The sequence below is a fragment of the Tamandua tetradactyla genome, chromosome 7, assembly GCF_023851605.1.
Source record: "Tamandua tetradactyla isolate mTamTet1 chromosome 7, mTamTet1.pri, whole genome shotgun sequence".
NCBI classification, from domain to species: Eukaryota; Metazoa; Chordata; class Mammalia; order Pilosa; family Myrmecophagidae; genus Tamandua; species Tamandua tetradactyla.
Window position 1 is genome coordinate 86,392,175 of NC_135333.1, and position 20,304 is coordinate 86,412,478.

General features: G+C 33.5%; 1 protein-coding gene across 29 annotated transcripts in view; it reads right to left on the reverse strand.

The window, feature by feature from the left end:
* Positions 1-20,304, reverse strand: part of SOX5 (SRY-box transcription factor 5) — a 1,211,684-nt gene that overhangs the window by 39,714 nt on the left and 1,151,666 nt on the right. For all 29 annotated transcript variants that reach the window (XM_077170289.1, XM_077170313.1, XM_077170300.1 and 26 more), the window contains one exon: positions 4,087-4,264. In XM_077170289.1, coding sequence (XP_077026404.1) covers positions 4,087-4,264 — 178 coding nt within the window. The remainder of the gene's footprint in view (positions 1-4,086; positions 4,265-20,304) is intronic.

The window sequence follows — 20,304 nt, forward strand, 5'->3', positions numbered from 1 at the left end:
AGAAAAATATATATGGCTTAGAGCAACTATTTAATACCCATTTGTTGGAATGATACGCAAATGAATCAATAAAGGACTCAGAAGAGATCTAAGGTGGATAGGCTCCCAATAGGCAATACATAAAAAAAGAGAGAACACCTCCCAAAGACCATGGTTGTAGGCCCCAACCTCCACTCGCCATGAGTTTGGACATGTTATTAGGTATTTATGTACATTTATTTCCTTAAAATTAAAAGAGACATAATAAATATAAATCACAGTACTGTCCACACTCTGACAAGAACTTATTAAGAAGAATCCTTGTGTAGGCACTTAGCCTCTTTAGGGCTTATCCGTAAAACAAGTTTGACTAGAGCATATGGAAATTCATTTTACCTAGTGAAGGGTTTATAATTCTAAAAAGCTGCAGAGAGAAATTAGAAGAAATCAAGCTTTGATAAAAAGTTAAAAGTGTTGTACATACGTACAACATAGGTGGAAGAGGCCAATGAGGGAAAGACAAACATCTGGTCAAAAGATTCTAAAATTAACCATCATTCCTCTGAACTATTCATGCCTTTTAAGATCCCATTTCTTTGGAGCTGCCCATCATTTGTATACCATATCAAAAGCGTTCTTACAGAATATGCTATAATATTGGCCACCAACCTCAAAAAGTCACTTTCTACATTTGTAGCTAATAGATATATAGCAAAGAGTCCCATGTCATTAACAATAACTTAAATGTGTTCTCTTTTGGATTACAGTTTTCTGCAGTTTTTAATGGCATAACACATCAATTCTTCTTTTAAGGGTGACCTTTGCAACACTATTAATTCTCCCAGCTTTTATCCAACTACATTATTACTCATTACAGTTTCAGCTTTCAACATCTGCATTTGTTGAAAAGAGAAAAGTAAATTGTAATGGCCTCAAAGCCTTCAAAACTGTGAGGGATGTGTATGTGGCTTTTCAGGAAAATAATAAGAGGAGCTTTCATAGTGGAATAGGTCACATGATAAATGCCATTAAATACATGCTTGCCTTTCTAAAACACTTTTTACCCTACTTAGTCCTTGGGAATTCTAAAGTAAGAAAAAAATCCATATAAAAAAATAAAAATGTATTAGTTATCCTGTTAGTTAAATACTATAATTGTAATAATATTAAAAAGTTGTTCACACACCAACCCTGTGATATTTATCAAAACTTCATGTATATTGTGGAAGTGAATCATTCTTCCTAAATCAAATATTTTTCCTTGCCCATACATAGGACATGATAGCAAATCTTATCCTCGTGCCCATTTAGGCTACTGAGTAGAGCAACCAAGAGTTAAACCATAAGAGAATGAATCATAATGAAGAAAAAACACACATTTATCCAAAATCTTTTCAAACTTATCAAAACTTTAGTTTTCACTGCTTCTTCTCACTACTGCTCAGAGCCTGAGACTGACTTAATCTTAGTAAATAATCTTAATTCCTACTTTGTGGAGATTGAAGCCTTTGAAATATACTATTTCACTTTCTTTCCATCTAGTCTATAATTTATCTGCAGCTTAATTGTTTTTTCTCATTTCCTTCAGTTTCAAAAAAATAAGGGATTTTCTCCTTTCCAAGGCTTATTCTGTCTCATCATCTTTTCTCCTTGTTCCATCATCATCTTGTTCTTTTTCATATCTACACATCTCTCCAACTCATCTTTCTCTTCCTCTTTGATAAACATATATATTTCCCATTCTAAAATCTGTTTTTACTCTGATGACTCAAATTTAACGACATTTCAAATTTCGAAAAGACTGGTCTATATTGCCTTCTGCACTTTCTTTCTGCATATGTTCCACATCTTTGCAACTGGAATTCTGTCCCATCAATTCTACTTAAACTTCTCTAAGTCTACCTATTTTTCACGTTCTTTTATTTTCTTCAGTATGTGACACACTTAAATAATACCTCCTTTTTGAAACCTCCTGGGCTAGAATGATGCTACACTTCCTAGACTAGCAAGTCTTATTTCTTATTCTAAAACACTCAATCATTATTTGCTCTTCCTTCAGTTTTCCAACAGAAGTAAGTATGGTTGTTTAAAAACATATCCAAAAGTTATTTGGTACTCTTCCCTTCAAGAGTTGGAACTTAATTTCACTCACTTTAAGTTGTGCTTGACTAAGTGATTCTTACAATGAATGAAATAAAGCAGGTCTGACTGCGTATGGCTTTGGAGACAAGGTCAGAAGAAGTACTGAAGCTTCCTCTTTGCTCTCCTTGGATCACTCACTCTGGGAAAGGTTAGCTACCATGCTGTATGAGCAGCCCTATGGAGAGGCCCATGTGGCAAAGAACTGAAGTATTCTGCCAACAACCAGTGAGGAACTGAGGCCTTAAGTCCAGGGCCATGTAAGTGAATCATTTCGGAAACAGATCTTTCACTCCTAGTAAAGTCCATAAATGACTTCAGCCTTGGTCAACAGCTTGTTGGCAAACATGAGATACCCAAAGCCAGAACAACCAAGCACTACTACCTAATTTCTGCTCCTTAGAAACTATGAGATAGTAAATATTTGTTAATTTACATTGCTAAATTTTTGGTTAATATATTATACAGCAATGCATAAGTAATGTAATAGGCAATACCTATAATTCTTCATCCCCCTTCTCTTCTTACAGTCTTTTTGGTGTACTATATGCTCTTACAGCTTCAAAAGCCCCTTTGTTTATGAATAATTCTAACATCTCTTTTCCATATGAAACTTAGAATTTCCTTCTGAACATTTCTACCTAAATTTTATATTAATTTTTTATACCTATCTCCTCTCCTGAACTGATCTTTCACAATTAATGGAGGCCTAATTCTTCTTACAAGTTAAAAAACCTAGGTTTCTTTTTTTCTAACTTGCCTGTACATAATCTTATTCAATCTACTCTTCCTTTTTTCTTGTTGCTTATTGCAGTCTCATGTAACTGATTCTTGCCCTGTACTAAAACAATGGTCCCTGCCATTCTCTCCCTGCTGCCAATATTCTTAAAGTTCTGACCACATTGCACGGAAATGAAGCCAAAATCCCTGAGGGTTTCAGTCAAGGCTCTACATTTGGGGCCCACCTGTCCTTTTCAGTTTTAGCTCTCATTACTTTCTACCAAGCACCCATTCTACAATGTAGCCAAATCAGCACATTTTCCCAAAATACCCCAATTTCACTACACATTTTTTCTTACAACTTAGAGTGTCAAGGAATTTATTTCCTCTTCGAGGTTCAGTTGGAATTAGGCTCTTTCTAATGTGGCCTTTCTTGATCCTTCCCAAACAGAACTTAACATTTCTGCTCTGTGACTATAGAATTCTACCAGTGTTCTAGAATCACACTTTCTATTGCTGACTTCTACTGTAGGATAAATAACTTTTCCCCAACTAAACCATGAGCTCCTTGATGGCTGGTCTGTCCTAGCCTCCTCAAAACTACATGCATATAGCAAACACATCAGTAAGTGTGGGTTGAAGTTAACACATTTTACTGTCTAATTTATGGTACTAAAATAAATTTCACTGACTTTTTTAAAAGTCAGCATACAAAAAACATTTTTCTATTGTTTGTTTACCGAAATTACAATTGAGGCCAACTATTCTTTATAATACTTTGATGAGTCAAATCGAAGCAGGATGGAACAGAGCAAATTTCACATTCTGATGACTGATGTTGGTCCAGGCAGAATGTATTTCATCATTATGTACACTCTGCACACATTACAAAAAAATGGAAATAAATGTCAGTGATGGAAAAGGCCAGTCACCTAACAATAACATTCTGGAGCCATCAATCACTGTGATTTGTCATTTAGACCTCTCTTTTAAAAAATATACTTAGGGACATCAGTTACATTGATAAACGTAAACAGTACAATTAGATTTTCAGGGGGACATTATGACTTGCATTCCAGTTTAAATTGCCTTTACAATTTTAAAAACAGACCTACGAGGTTCACCAAACTGGAACTCTCTTATGAAACCCAAGCCATGCACAGGATATGCGTGATTTACCATTTAAAGATGATTCCATTCAATTGCCATCAATAGAAATTCAGCAAGAACAAAAGAAATAGAACTTACCTATTGTGCTAACTCTGGTTGAAGGACTAGCTAACGCTGCTGGGACAGAGGCTTTGAGGGGGCCTGCCCCACTGTTTATTCTCAGAGCTGGCATATGGGGAGAGGTGGGTGATGTGGGTGATTTGCCATCAGAGGTCTTGGGTTTAGCTGATAGGTTCAGTGGCTGTGCCACTTCATCCTGCAATGATCATTAGAACATGAGCTGTGATAAGGAAAGGCTAATCAAAAATGCCTATAAAAACACAGGTATACAGCCTGACATTTCCCATCAAATTAGCCTACTAATCAGTGATCTTAGCATTCAATCTGAACATTTCAGTGTTTGGTTTGCTGCCAATGTAACATCAATTTCAAATACACGTTATGAAACATCCTTTGTATTTGAGAAAATACATGTGAACTCAACTATCCAAAAAGCACATAAGTGATATAACCTGTAAGTAGTACTCTTATAAAGCTATTCTTTTACTATTCATTTTTACTGACCGACATTACAGATAAAATAATGATGCAGATAGATTTTTTTTTTTTTTAACCTTCAAAGAACAAGGATTAATCCTTATGGATCTTTGTACCCTGTGGTTTAAGCAGACTACCTGGAACATCTGTGGTTCCTAGTACATGATTGTGTAACTTTGATGTGAACTGCTGCCAAATTAAGTATAAAAAATAAAGCTTCCTAACTTTCTTGGAAAATCATCTTTCCTCCCAGGTTACATAGAGACACCTTTGGATTTGATCTAAAAATGAAAATAAACACGATTATCATTGTGTATGTACTATCTGTGCAGGCACTTTCCTAAATACTTAACAACATTGTTAGATTCTATGGTTAGTTGCACTTGGGAAACCCATGAACAGACTAGGAAAAGCTACTCTTTTATATATACATATATTTTCATTTTTGTTTTATTTGTTTGTTTCAGAGAAAAGCTATTACACAGTCCTTGAAAAAATTGGCAATTTGGGATTATATTCGATGTATAATAAACGAATGTCCATCATGTTTAATTTATATAGATTTGCAAAATCTTAGTAGGAGGTGAAATATGATAATTTCACAACTGGCTAAATGTACAACCTTGAAAAGTTTACCTTAGCATTTTTGAAACTAGAGGGACAAAATTATTCCTAGATCATTCCATTTGACACATTTCTTTGAGTTGTTAGTCATAATCCTTATGTATGATGCCCGAGTAAGTACAAACCCAGAGTCCTGTGGCCTTTAGCTATATCCCAGTGTGGAGTTTTCATAGCATGGTCTATGAACTAGCACCACCAGCACCACCTGAGAACTTTCTAGAAATGAAATTCTGGATCCCAGACAATCTAGAAAATCCCAGTAACTTGTGCTTTAACAGGCACTCCCAGGTGATTCTGATATGTACCACAGTTTGAAAGCCAATGCCCAACATAATATGAAGAAAATCTATTAAACTTTTTATTTATTTATTAGGCTTCAAGACTCTTGTAAAAGTTTCCTCAGTAAAAAGAGGTAACATTTAAAAAGAGTAATATGATCTCAATCTTTAACATTTGATTGGGATAAAAGCAAATAATAATGTCTTATGCACAATGAACTAAATGCTAGTGAGATTTAGTGGAGCAGATAAGAATTCGAATACAGATCTTCTCCCTTTCCATCCAGCCTAAATATCCTATTAGATAGGAGTTTATTGACTGTTTATTACACAGCTGTAATTATTCTACGTTCTCTTCCCCCTACAAAATGGTGTAAGTGTTTTCTAGCCTCTGCGTGAAATCGCTGGCCTCTGTCCTGACAGCCCTAGGACTTCCTTCGGCTGCCCCACGACTCTTACAACAATGTGGGGATACTTTGGAAAAATTAATACAGCTGTTTCATTCATTGTGCAGAAAAAAAAGGGGGTAAAGGATATAGCCCAGGATGGGAACAGAGGTGAGTTATAAGCACAAAGGAAATAGGAGTGTTACCGTGTGTACAGGGGAATACAGGTGCTGATGAAGACGAGGCTGACGGTGCTGGTGGGGTGCCTGCCTCATTTCTTAGCTTTAGCATTAAGAAGTGTTACATGCATATGCTGAAAGACAACTATGCCAAGCACTTATCAGAGCAAGAGACCCACTGGGACTCGTAATATTCTCCTCCATTCAAGGTAGCACAGCTGTCTGAAAGCCAAAAAGTACAAGACCCCAAGGACGTAATAGAGGTTGTCAGTTCCAAAGTTGATTCAAATGTCCTGCAAAATGCCCTTTAATTCTCCTTCATTTTGTAACCAAGGCTAATGGTATATTAATAAGAACTCACATGCTTGATCGTTATACTGATAACTGCATAAATAATTTTAACCCATTATACGATATTTTACAATTTGGCTGTTTTAATAATTTACTACTATGCTACTGCACTAAATCCTATTATTCAGGAAGAATGCAAAAAATACAGTCCTTTCTTGTTTTCTCTTATTTTTCATTTGCCTAGATGAAAATTTAAAAACCTCTAACTACAAAATGTAAGTGGACTATTTGTGACATTCATTCTAATAATTATTAATATAAACAATAAAGGCTGAAGGTAGGACTTTTTCTACTTTGGTTTTTATTTGAAATACATCATTTAGAGGAAATTAGTTTGAAAACTTGGTATGGCTCACCCTTATTCTAACAAATAAAACATAAATTTAAAATTGTAGATAAATTATATACAAAAGAATGTAAGTAATTTTCAAGGTCAAAAAAGTATGATAGCATTTCTATCAAGTATAACAACAAGCAGTGGGGAAAGTAATTTCCTTTTAATTAATTGTCGAATTGTTAAATGATGTTGTCAACTGAATAAAGCAGTGGCTAGGCTTAGTTGTCTGGAATGGAATGCAAAACAAGTAAAATCAAAACATACCTACATAGTTCAGGTATGCTGCATTTACTTATAGGTACTAATGACTTGTCTGAAAACAAACATTACTTAAGACTATGCTTAAGTACTGCTTGTGGTCATGGCAGTAAAAATATTGATGAGGTCAGCATTAATTTGCATCCCAGCCAATGGCATACAGAATCGGTAAAGAAAAGAAAGTGAAAGATATATGTAGACTCAGATGCACTGAAGAAATACCAATTGTAATCATGAAATCAAAGATTATTCTAGATTAACTTATCAAATAATGTAAATAACTATATATTAAGATATTTCATTTAGTATGGTTTTCAAATAAGTTTATTTTAGAAAATCCTACTCTAAGAAAATTGCATGAGTTCATACTTTTATAATATGCAAAAACCAAATTATTTATATAAATCAAATATAATTTATCAGAGGAAGAATTAAAGCATCCTTTGGAATCCTAGACAGCTATTTCTGTCTCCACAATCCTTAGCCTTCTTTCATTTCTTTGCTCAGGAACTGTATTGGAGGACTAGAAAATAGAGATATCAATATCCTACAGAAGTCTACTCATTTTTTCCTATTTGTATCCTTATTCTTTATAACCTGGAAATTACCCACATGAGGGTCTTTGCACCAGCGAGGATGTGCAAATGATTATACTCTCGAAAGAAACATTCATGTTTATTTATATATTTATTCATTCTCATTATCTAGATTATCTAGTTCATGCCATATCAGAGTTGTTTCAAAATCTCACTTCCTTAAATATTCAGTTATTTAGTTCCTGAATAACATCTAAAGCAGTTATTCAAAATCAAAGTTTTATTTTGCAGTGAACAAACTTATAGTGATTTAATGGAGACAAGAACCTATCAATTTCGTCAATCATCCATCCATCCATTCATTATCTATTGAATGGTTTTCAGCTATATATTAATGGCATAAATAGCCATTCTCTGGAAGTAGAGAAAACATAAATCAATTGATATCTAGCTATATGGCTTTGAGGCTTTGGTTTTGTGTGGTCAGTTGTAAAAGAGAAAAGAATGAATTTACTTTTTATTTAAATCCTAGATATAGATGTATGTGAAATTGCATTTTACTTAAAATGAATTTTTTGAGGCTAGTTTGTCTAGGCATTTAAAATAATGTTTCCCTTCTAAATACACTTCGATTCTTTAATAGCTATATAGTGATTGAATTATAAGTGAATATGTATGTTCACTATATATCTACAAATTTCTATATATATATCTATATCTAAATCTAAATTTATCATCTATCTAAATACTTTTAGGCTACTTCCTCTTCACAATTTGCAAACTATAACTGACCACATATTTATGATAAATACTCATGGGGAAGTATCAATATAGCAATAATAGCATATTGGGAAAAGTAAAGGCACTTGTATAACATGCAAAATTAATCATGCTGCTGCTATTATCCTCACTGATGAAAATAATTGTGTTAAATTAAGTGAGGAAGTTACATGACAGACTGAATTGCCAATGTTCACTGCTGCAGCACCTCTCCTCCCTAACTTGTGCTCACACTCATCCCTTCTCTTTCGTCTTCTACCCCGATTGTTCACTGCGGGAGCCTTCTTTTACCTCTCCTCCTCAAGTAAGGCACTTTCCCACAGTTACGCAGAAGTTTACTAGAGAAAAAACAACAATAAAAAAATATCATTGCATGGACCTGACCTTTCCTTCATCAAGAACTCGTAAGTTTGGCATTTATGAGCAAGAATCAGTCAAAGAAATGTAAGATACAAATAACTTTGACAATCTAAAAATTATATTCTATTCAGGTGACTGCCCCAGCTCCATATTTAATTAGTAGATTCCTGTTTCCAAAAAATTAAGCCTATCATCTTATCGAGAACATAATTCTGAAACGTTTTTCATGAACAGATGCTTACTTTTGGACTTACAAATTGCAAGATGCCTTGTTAATCAGGCAGAAAGAGCTCCAGGAATTCGTTGATAGGTGTGCTTTTGCTGTGTTAATGCTTCCATTAGACTTGATTGCCATTTAAATGCAAGTCTTGAGTTATTTAGCTGAGGGTAATATGTTCCAGCTTCTCATTTAGCTCCCTTATTCTGCCATTTTACACTTTTCCTTACTGTATACCTGCTTCTTTTAAAGACAGATGCTGGTAGTGTATTTGGAGGACATTTGCTTCAAGGTGGTAATTACACATTGCCTTTACAATTAAATTGTTGGCCCTTAATTAATTTAAAGGTATTCGAATAGTAGCCATCCTTTTAATTTGTGGTCTAAAATGTCTCCTGTTCCTTCTTGTTAATATTTTAACAGAATATTTCCCTTGTTTTCTGACTCTGTTGATTCAATGCCTCAATACTGTAAATTATATATACAAATACATATACATATATTTTAATGCAATTAGAAGAAAGAATAAAATGTGTATCATCTGGAATATTATTTATATTTCACATACTTTTATAAATCTAAAAACTTGCTTTGAAATAATACCAAATCACGATACTCTTTCTATGCAGGGTCTTTCTGTGACAGCCATTCTCCAAGACGGCTCTGGTGACTCTTGGCGCCTGGTATTGAGGCCCACAAAATGGAGCTGATTTATACAACTCAAAAGATTTTGCAAAAATGACAGTTTGACTTCAGAGACTAGCTCACAGATGACACTGCAGCATTTACCTTACTCTTTTTTGGTTCACTTGTTCTAGGGCAGGGTTGCTCAGTCTTGTCTCTTCTGACATTTTGGGCCTTTGGGCCAGATAATTCTTTGCTGTAGGTGGCTGCCCTGTGCCCTGTAGGATATTTAGCAGCACCCCTGGCCTCTACCCAGTAGATGCTCGTAGCACTATGCCCCCCAACCTGTCACAACCCAAACTGTCTCCAGACATTATCAAAGGTCCTTGTGGGGGTGGGAGGGTGGTTAGGGGGAGTCACACACAGTTGAGAATCAATTAATGCTCTGGGTCAGCCAACTGCCATACTATAAAGACACTCAAATGGCCCTCTATGGCAAGGAACTGAGGCCTTGTGCCAACAACCAACACCAATTTGTCAGGAGTGTGAGTGAGCTACCCTGGAAGTAGATACACCAGTCCCAGGTAAGCTTTCAAATGACAGCAACCTCAGCCAACAACTTGATTGCAACTTCATGAGAGACCCTGAGTCAGATCAACCTAGTCAGCTACTTCTAGATGCCTGACCCACAGAAACTGTGTGCAATAAATATCTACTGTTTTAAGAAACTAAGTTTTAGGGTACTTTTTAAGGCAGCGATAACTAATCTATCCTCTATGAAGGAGGTGCAATCAATATATGTTAAGTTCTTACATGGCTCCAATGCATTTTTTACCAAATCATTTTGACCCCTACTAAAATTCTTGTTTCTTATTCTTCAACCATAATTCCTGAACATTTCATGAATATCCCTCAGTTTTACTTAAAGTACTTTTTTAGCCAGATTTCATCTCTTTTCACCTGTTCCTTCCTTCTCTTATAGTATTTCCTCTCCCTTCTCTTTAACACCTCTAATTTAGCTTTTGAGGCTCTCATTTTAGATTAACCCTCTATATAACCTGTACTTTTTATTTCTGAAATGTTCTAAAAATATCTAATATAAATGCAGTTTCTACATATTTTCTTAGTAGAATGTCACACAAGAAGACATTTATCCCACAATACCAGATGAAATCCAACTCAGAAATTCTGCAGAATAAGTTTTCTACAGTATTTGAAAAGAGGAAGAGCAGGAGGAATTCAAGTGTCAACAATAATATTCTGATGAAAACAGTTACATAAACCAGTATAAAATGTATGGTATTTCAGACTCAGCTTTGTTTAACCTCTGGTACCCAGACAACTTCTAATCTCTAATAATAAGGGTTATTTAGTCCTATGGTGTTGATTATATCTGGATCATTGCTATTATCTTTTAAATTGATTAACAGTTCAATCAAGAGGCTAAAAAGAAGCATAGAGCAGTAAGGACTGATGTTAATAATCATACAGGATGCTCTTCTTAACCTCTAAATGTAAATCTCCAGAAAGCTTTTAAAGATGATTTAGAGAAATTATAGAGGTGGTCACTCCGTGTATAAAAGAATGTAATATTTTCTTAGTGCCATCTGATTAGTTATTCCTTAAATTCATAATTAAAAAACATATGACACTGTTTATTTCTTGTTAGCTCTTCTTGAAGGTATGTGAAAAAAATTAAGCAAGAATGATAAAATTGTCAAATAACTGAATTATTCCAAAATATTGAAATAGGAGCTCACAAAGCAATACAGCTCTAAAAATACAGCATAAAAAAAAAAAAACTCTACAGAAATAGAAGCCACACCGATCAAATTCTACTGTATTTATGTTGGGGATGACAACAGTACTCGATTGTACAAAATGAGCACACCAACATCTCTACGTGAATCTACAGAAGGAATTAATACTAAAGGACAGCAGAACAATACAAACAGCATCAAATCAAATTAGTGGTAGCTGCTATATCCCACAGGAGTCATATAAAGGAAAAGCAAAAATATCACATGAAGCCATGAATAACCTCATATTCAGGAAAAAGAACACAAGCTGAAAATGTTAAATTATTTGATGACCTTGAATCAAGACCAAATCTAATCACTTTGGAAGACCCTTAGAGGCCTAAAGAATTCCTTTTCACAAAATATCTTTGGAGTTTGTGTTTTTCCATATCCTAGGAAAATTTTGGTCTGGTAATAAGCAGAGAGACTGTATTTAGATAGTCAACCTAGAAGAATGGGAGAGAGGAAATAAAACAGGTAATCCAATATATAGGTTATTTAATACTAACTGCAATGAATTAAGTCAGAGACTCATTTCCAAGGCTCAGCTACATGCATGCTCAGTTTCCTGATGGGCAGAAGTCCTCAGTAGTCTGGTGAAACCACTAGGACTCTTTAATGACTAATGACAGTTAACTGGTATATATTTGGGAGACAAGAGTCGGGGCCAAATTGCTCAGGGCACAGAACCTTGAGGAAAGATGAATTTCTGTGTGTGTAATATGTGTAATGGATTTGGTGGTGAATGAGATGCAAAGCAAAGATTAAAAAAGACTAAGACAGCACCCTAGTCTGACTATATCAATAATACCATGGTATTTCACTTTATTGCATTAGTTGTCCTGAATCACTGATGGCACATAATCAAGTTTCAAATAGTGTAAGTGAACATTACTATTTAACAGTATCTTTGATGATTCTTTGAGTACTCTCACCTTTTATACTACAACTTTCTTAAAAATAGGCATTACCATCTTATTATTTTCTATCACCTTCATGTCATGAATAGGAAAAAAATGTTATACTAAATTTTAACCACTCAGTATTGATTAAATAGATAGTTGAGGAGAGAAATTAGTGAATGGCTAACTCTTGATAATATTCTAAGTTATTCCTATTGCTTTTTTGTAATGCATTCTTAAAATTCTTTATTTCTTCATACAAGGCACGCAAAACATACTAAGCAAATGCCATTTTGACTGCTGAACAACAAACTATGAGCATATGCACTATCAAAATGTATCCCCTCAACATTTACATCTCGTCTGAAGAATTTCTTCGTGGCACTTGAATTTCATAGGTTTTCCCACTCTTCTGAACTTTGCTCCCTTTTCTTCTTAGGGTGGAAGACGTGATGTCTCTAAGACTCATTGCCTTCTACCCCGAGATGTCAGCTAACAAAGCTAGTGTCAGCAAACTCCTTAGCAACAGGCTGCCATTTAATTTAACTTGAAATTCTACTAGGGCAGCACACCTAAACTACAACTTTTTCATTTAATTCATTATAGAAAGCAAAAAAGGGGGCAGTCACTAAATACAAAGAGTAAAAAGTCAAAGATAAGTAAAAATAAAACCTAAATGCAAAACTAATTTTTCCTTTAAAAATTAGTCTCAACATTCAGGTTAAGAGAAATATTAGTTATTTTCTTTTGTGAATGTATAATTAGAAAAGTTGTCCCATCTGCCCTGCCCGCACCACACCCCCTCCTTTTTATTTTATTTTTTCGCATGGGCAGGCACTGGGAACCAAACCCAGGTCTCAGGCATGGCAGGTGAGAATTCTGCCTGCTGAGCCACAGTCGCACCGCCCAGCCCACGCCCCCTTTTTTTTGTGTGGTAGGTCCATTCTTTGATTAGTTTCACAAGCATCTTTCAGGAATTATTCAAAATAGAGTGATAGGTCATGGGAGAGAAGGAATTCATACTCTAATTGGTGAAGCAATATCTATATACTAAATGGTAGAATAGTTTAAGGTAATGTAATGTGCTAGGAAATGCCAAATATTAAGGAAATATCATTATGATTACTACAAAAGAGTACCATGAAGGACGTTCTTTAAAAACAAATCAAAAAAAAAAAAAACTTGTATCTTACTTAGTCTATGTTGCTTATACTGAATTCATCAATATGATTGATTCATTAGCCTAGGATCTTGATTGATATTTGCGATCGCAGGTGTTCAATTTAAATACAATTTTCAGAACTTTTATTAAGGTTATAATTTCCTTTTTCTGTGGGTCCTCACACGACTTTTTTTAAGCTCTAAAAACAAAAGATGATAGCATCTTGGAAAATTGTTCAACAAAATTTGCTATTTGGAATTGGGTAAATTTTACTGGAAACAATTTAAAGATTGATACCCCTTACCCAAAGTACTCATCAAAAGAATTACTTTCCAATTGTGCATGACTCAAGGTTTTCTTTTTATTTTTTTAACTTTCCTTTCTCTCATAATTAACCTGTTACATAGGATATAAAAGAAAAGATACAGTGTATGTTTAACTGAATTCAGGAATTGTGCAATTTTTACCTACAAACTTCTAATTACTCTAAAGGAAGTACTGATTTTCTTATACAATTTTATCATTGACAGAGCTAGTTTCTGGAAGAAATTAATGCTTATAGCCCCATGTGTGATTTGCTACATAAATATTTGAAGGCGTCAGTTAAATATCGCAAAACCTATAAAAGTATGTTAATTAGTTTAATGATCTAAATTCTTATAAATTTATTTGATAAATTATTTTCTAAAAATGTAATAAATTTATAAATGAACATTTAATTATATTATAAACATTTAATGATGAAATTTACAACTTATGAAAAATTGTACTACAAATTATCCCAAATAATTTGAGCATTATGTATTTCTTCTTTAAAAAAATATATTGTGGTAACATAAATAAAACATAAAATTTGTCATTTTAACTATGTTACCTCTCCATTATTAGCGATGATTTTCTAATATCATTTATTTTGCTCCCTGATATCTACAGCATGAGGTATCATCAACCCCAGTTTGCAGATAAAGAAACTGAGGTTAGAAATATTCAAAGATTTGTCACTGATATTATCTTTAAAATGCCTGGGTTTTCCTACATGTATTGGAAGAGTTGCTACTCAATTATCTAATACAACACGGAAAAGAATTGTTAACGAGTTACTTTGAAAAATCAGACTAGCAACTGAAATCATGTAATTTTATCTTCTGAAGAAATGTATATCCCCAAAATTAGAATAATATTGGTCTATTTCCTTGCGATATTTTTATGACACAAAATCATGCAATGCTTTTTTAAAAATAGTTACAAATTCCAAATAGTATTCATATATTTAAAGCATACAGTCTAGGAGTAAATATTGTAAGAAAACTCTATAAACATCCTTAACATTATTATTTTGATTGCTACTTTTGTTTCAATATGGAACATATCAATTTATATACATGCATATACATATGCTTTCTGATCACTTAGAGCAAAACTAATATTGTAAGAAATGAAGGAGAGAATGGGAAAGACTTTTAGACTACTTACTGGCTTGATCAAAGGTATGAATCCATCCCACGTTTATTTCCAAAGAGTTGTGTCAAAGGTTACCCACAGGCCATTTTATAGTGATTTATAGCCGATGTCTGCAAATCCCCTTCTATTTTAATGATAACCTCAATAGAGTCATTAAGGCATCCTTTGTCTTCATGGCAGTGACCAGGATGGAACTGATGTCATTGAAGAATTCTAAGGGGTGATGACTATTTACACAGATCGTCAATAAGGGCAGTTTTTATGTTAGTGCCCTGGAGACAAAACATGTTTCTCTCAACACCTCGGAGATGCTTAGCTTGATTTTATATTCTGCCTACCATTCCAAAATTTTACTAAATTCAAGGTATAGGCCAAAGAAAATTAAAATAAAGATGAAAAGGTTTGAAATTGGGCATCAGGTAAGAGTCTGATTTTAATTATAATGATCTTGAATTTGTATTAAAGCTCTTATAGCATAATGATTCTTAAGTGTCTGTGTTGAGTTAAATATGTCATGAAGCATGAGGAATTGCAAGTCTGATTTATCAGCTATTCATTTAAGAAATAGTCAATTAAAATAATTAATGTGTAGTGAAACTCAGCGGCAATGACTCATGTTTAATTTTTCCCAACCCATAACATTACAAGAATAATACATTTCACAGTCTGGATGGCATAAGAGATTTTATAGAGCAACTGTAATGTTAGCATTACAAGAGAGTTTTGATGACATATTTTAGAGTGAAGTAGGGACAGATAGTAAGGGTATTTGTCTTGGATTTGACCTTATTCTGAATGTTACTCTGGTCTACTAGATCACCAAATAAAATTAATCCATAAGTGTTTTTGTGCCTGTATTCTTGATTCTGGCGTATGGGATGTACACACACACACACACACACACACACACACACACACATTTCAGCATAACCCTTGGTTCTTCAGCATATGTAAGGAAGACTTCAAAGATGGATTCATAGTAAACAAATTCATGTTATAACGTACATGCCACAATACTAATTAATTTATAAATGACCAGGATATTACTAAATTTTTTTTTTAGGTATCCTTTCCCTAATTTCAGAACACCCGAAAAAAACCAATTTCATAATTAGGATCAGAGCCACAAAGAGGTAAATAGCCATGAGTATTGCATTCAGAGTATAGTAAGGCCTTGCAAATTATGCATGCTTCACTATGGACAATACCTCTTCAATGTTCAAAATGCTCATGTGTCCTAAATCCAGTGTATCTCACCTAGACTGAAACTTACTTTTAGCTTCTTTAACCTTTCAGTGCACATGGTTTACCTACAGAGTGCAATAGTATTGACAGTTTCATTTTTCTTAGGTACAATCACATTATGTCATGCCACATTGGCAGTATCTTCCAATGATCCAAGCCATTGACCTTTGATACTTCTGTCTATAGGGTCTCAAACTCAATCACACATTGACACATAAAGCTTAACTTAGTTTCAAAGATGGCTGGATGGCTTACTTACTGTTTGCTAGATTGTTTTTCTTTAACACAAGTAGAGCAGTAATTACATGCCAGATATTGAGCTTGGTGCTAAGGATGAATAAGATGTGATCCCTACCCTCAAGGGACTTAGATTCATAAAAGTGGAGACAAATGCAATAATGTGATGTAAGGGTGTTTTGATACTATATAAAAAATGTATTTCTGTGTGGTGGAGTTACACATTGGGGAATAGCCAGTTCTACATAGAGGTGGCAGTTGAATAGGTGCTAGACAAGATTGAAAAGTAGAGTGAAGATGGCAAAAACAATCCAAAGAGGTAGAGTGGCACAAATTAGGCAAAAAGGGGTAAAGTAACCCGACACATGAAGAAGCGATTTAGCTTGGAATTTGAGAGTGCCATGCTAAGAAGGATAAATTTCATTCATTAGGCAACCTCACCTTTATGTTTTCATTCTTTTTAAGTTAACTCCCATTGTTCTAGAGATGAAGTACAATTGTATTTCTTTCTTTAAAATTTAGATGAAATCCAATATGTTACCCTTTTATACTTAGGAAGCTTTGCACAGTCTCTTTCATTTTCCTTCAAAAATCTTCTCCAATGTCACGTCTTCTGGGAGGCTTTCCTTAGCCTTCTATTTATCTCCAGGTTGCTCTAGAAACCTTCTTCCTTATCTCCATACTATTCTTTGAATAGCACTTAGCTCACAATATTTAAATCATTGGTTTACTTGTCTGTCTTCTCCATTAACTGTACAGTATGTTAATATTTTTCTTTTTGACTATAACACTTTTTCGACATCTTCTAAAAGTGGACTCTAGAAACATCATCTATAAATAACATAGCTATTACAAGACTTTCCTTTAATTATATAAACCAGTGAAGAAACATATAGTTTTGATTCAAACAAAATACAAATTCAACTGTTTGCAGCACGCCAACAAAATGCCTCTTTCCAAAGAATGACCTTATCATTTGTTCCCTCCACTTGAATATATCGCATTTAGAATAAATCACATTTTATTAACAGTATATTTATATGAATTGTGTCCTTAAAAACAGGATTCAAGTATGTTTTGGAAGAATATTAAATTTTTGAAATATTTTTCTCACTAAATTCTCAAAATTTTATGTTTATATGCCCAATAATTATAGACTATCATATGATTATCCCAAAGGCTCAAAAATTCACCTGACAATATGGAAACATATTATTAAGTTAAAAAAAAAAACTTGATTAAGATATCCTCTAATATCATATTGCATTGCTGAAACAACTGCAAAATTTCAACAACAGTGAAAATGGTATCACAGAGTGATAACCAGGAGTTCGGTACATATTATTGCAATTCAGCTGGTATATCACGAACATTTAATCGATAGGATCTTTATTCAGAACATATTATGGGTCAGCCACTTAAAATTCAGCGGGCAAAGGAAGTGTTTCTAATATAATCAATCTGATAGAATGATCTCTCCTTCCCTTAGTTTGCTTCAAGTCCATAGATGATGCCCCACGTATAACAACAGACCAGGATTATAGCACAGTGAAGAATGCTAGCAGAAAAAGGCAAGCAAAGACAAAACAAACAAAAACTACCTGGAGGTTCTCATGTTAAAACTGGATGAGAGCCATCATTTTTAGATATATGACAGCATGATTTGCATGAAAAATAGCACTAAAAATGCCATCATTTGACCCAAAATTCTTGCCTTGCCCTGTATTCATTTATGGTTGACCTAAATTTGGAGCGCCCACTGACTTAAAATGAAACTCTGATCCTCAAACGAGTTCCACAGAGAAGGAGAGAAGACACAAATCCATACCTATTTATGGATATTCCTCTTGCTGTCCTAATGCTTTTACACATACTTTACAACAGAAATTTTTTTCTTATATTAAGTGCTATTGGAACTCCCACAAGAGATCAATTTTTGCAATATTTCACATTTTCTATTTCTGGTCTCAATTTATTTTCCTCCTGTTTATGAAATATCCACACTGCTAAAAGTCATAAAAGTTATCCAACAAATAATAACCACTCAAATTTTATAATAAAACAAAAAAGAAATCTGTGGTTCTTAAAAGGACCAATTTAAATGACACATTTATTGTCTGAATAAAAGTCACAATGTGGGTCTTGCAAAGTACTATTACAGTACTGTTTTTAAAAAAGGCGATTTTATGAAAAAGTCAGGTTATTAATCTTTTCTGATATTGATAAACAATTTTGGGGGAAATTAATCTGTATCTATTTAAGTATACACTTCATTTCTCTACATATTGGTTTGATGAAAATTCTTGTCTTTACTTTCTCTAAATAAAATGATTTCATCTTTCTCCTTTTGAAAGGCAAAATCACAAAGGATTTTTTTAAACTGTGGGGCTCCAAATAGTCACCGATTTGAATCAGCAAGTCCAGAGTTGGAAGTTCAACAATAAAAGCTGTGGGATATTGTAACTGTAGGTCCTATAGCTCACAGGGGAGCCTGTAATTCTAAGAAAAACATGAGTTATATTATCTACAAGAAGGTTCAGGACTAGAAAAGGGCACATTCTTACCATGAGAACTTCAGGACACATAAGTAAATCACTCAGATTTAGGCAAATTCCTTGCTATTCACAATATTTAAAAACTAGTATTTTTGTAGGAATGCTGCTTTCTAAGCAGTGCTCTGATATCCAGGTTTTTCTTATCAATATTTGATATTCTCAGTCATTAAGAGTGTATTTTTCAAATATAATATTTATAGAAATTTTGCAATGAGCAAAATTCTTATTGCAGTCTCACAAAAATTTAAATATATTTTAATTAAAAGAAGGGTTATAAAATTATTCCCCATTTCCTCAAAAGAAGAAAATGAGTTATTCTCTATTTTAAATAGTTATTCTGTGACTCTTATGTTCTAAAACTTTAGGATGTTTGAAATAAGGAACATGTGCCTGTAAATTCTTCTTATCATATCAAGCATACCCTGAATAATTTACAATTCATATGAATTATACCATTCACTGTGTACCTTTTAAGGACATTTTTCATATAATTTCATATAATTAATCATATACTTCCTGGTCTTTGTTTAAAAAACCATAATTAAGAATGATTGTTCTTCAGTTGATTATTAGCAGCAATAAGAGACTCTATGAATGATGACAGAATTTCATTATCATAAACTTTTTGAACATATTCTGAATTAAAATAGTCTTTACCTCTCCAAGTAAGTAAACTTTTTGCACTTCCTTATTATATGTGTGTGAATGAATGTGAAAAATAGGCATAAATAAAAATAATCTTTCTCACTTTAAAGAATATAATACAATAAAATAGATTTATTGGTGGAATTTTGTGTATATATACTCAGCATCAGTAAAAATAATGGATTTTAAATGCATCATGAATGTGTTTAAGTCATATAATGAACTTTTTACCAAGAAATTTATCACAATACACATAAATTCTACAGAAATTTTTCAGAAGTTTATTTTTTTCTTTAGAGTGGGTGAAAGGGATGCTTATATGACACAATAATGCCTATAATTGGAGAGAGAAGAGGAGGGAGAGAGGAGAGAGAAACTGATTTCGAGAGAAAGCTAGCCTGTCAAAAATACACCAGTATAGGAGGCTGAAGCTTATTCCAATGATAAAATTGATACTAATCATAATTTCAAAAACCACTCTGTTACAGCTGTTTTAAGATAGCACAGTTTTGACGGATTCTTCTTAAAAGCTAAATATCTGTTGGACTTGGCAGATTTGTTAAAAGCAAGCTGTGTTGTAAACTTTTGGGTACAAAAACAAAATTAAGAATACAACAAAAGCAAACATCACATTAATCAGAAATTAGGGTGTGTTTTCTGATGTGACTTTTTTAAACTACTCAAAAGGTAAAACAGGAGTTCCAAACTCTTATGAGTATTAATATATAGCTATTACAGTCTTTAAACTATTTAAAAATTAATACTCCTGTGATAGTGTTAGGTACTGAATACCCCTTCAAAAATTCAACCTCACAATTTTTTT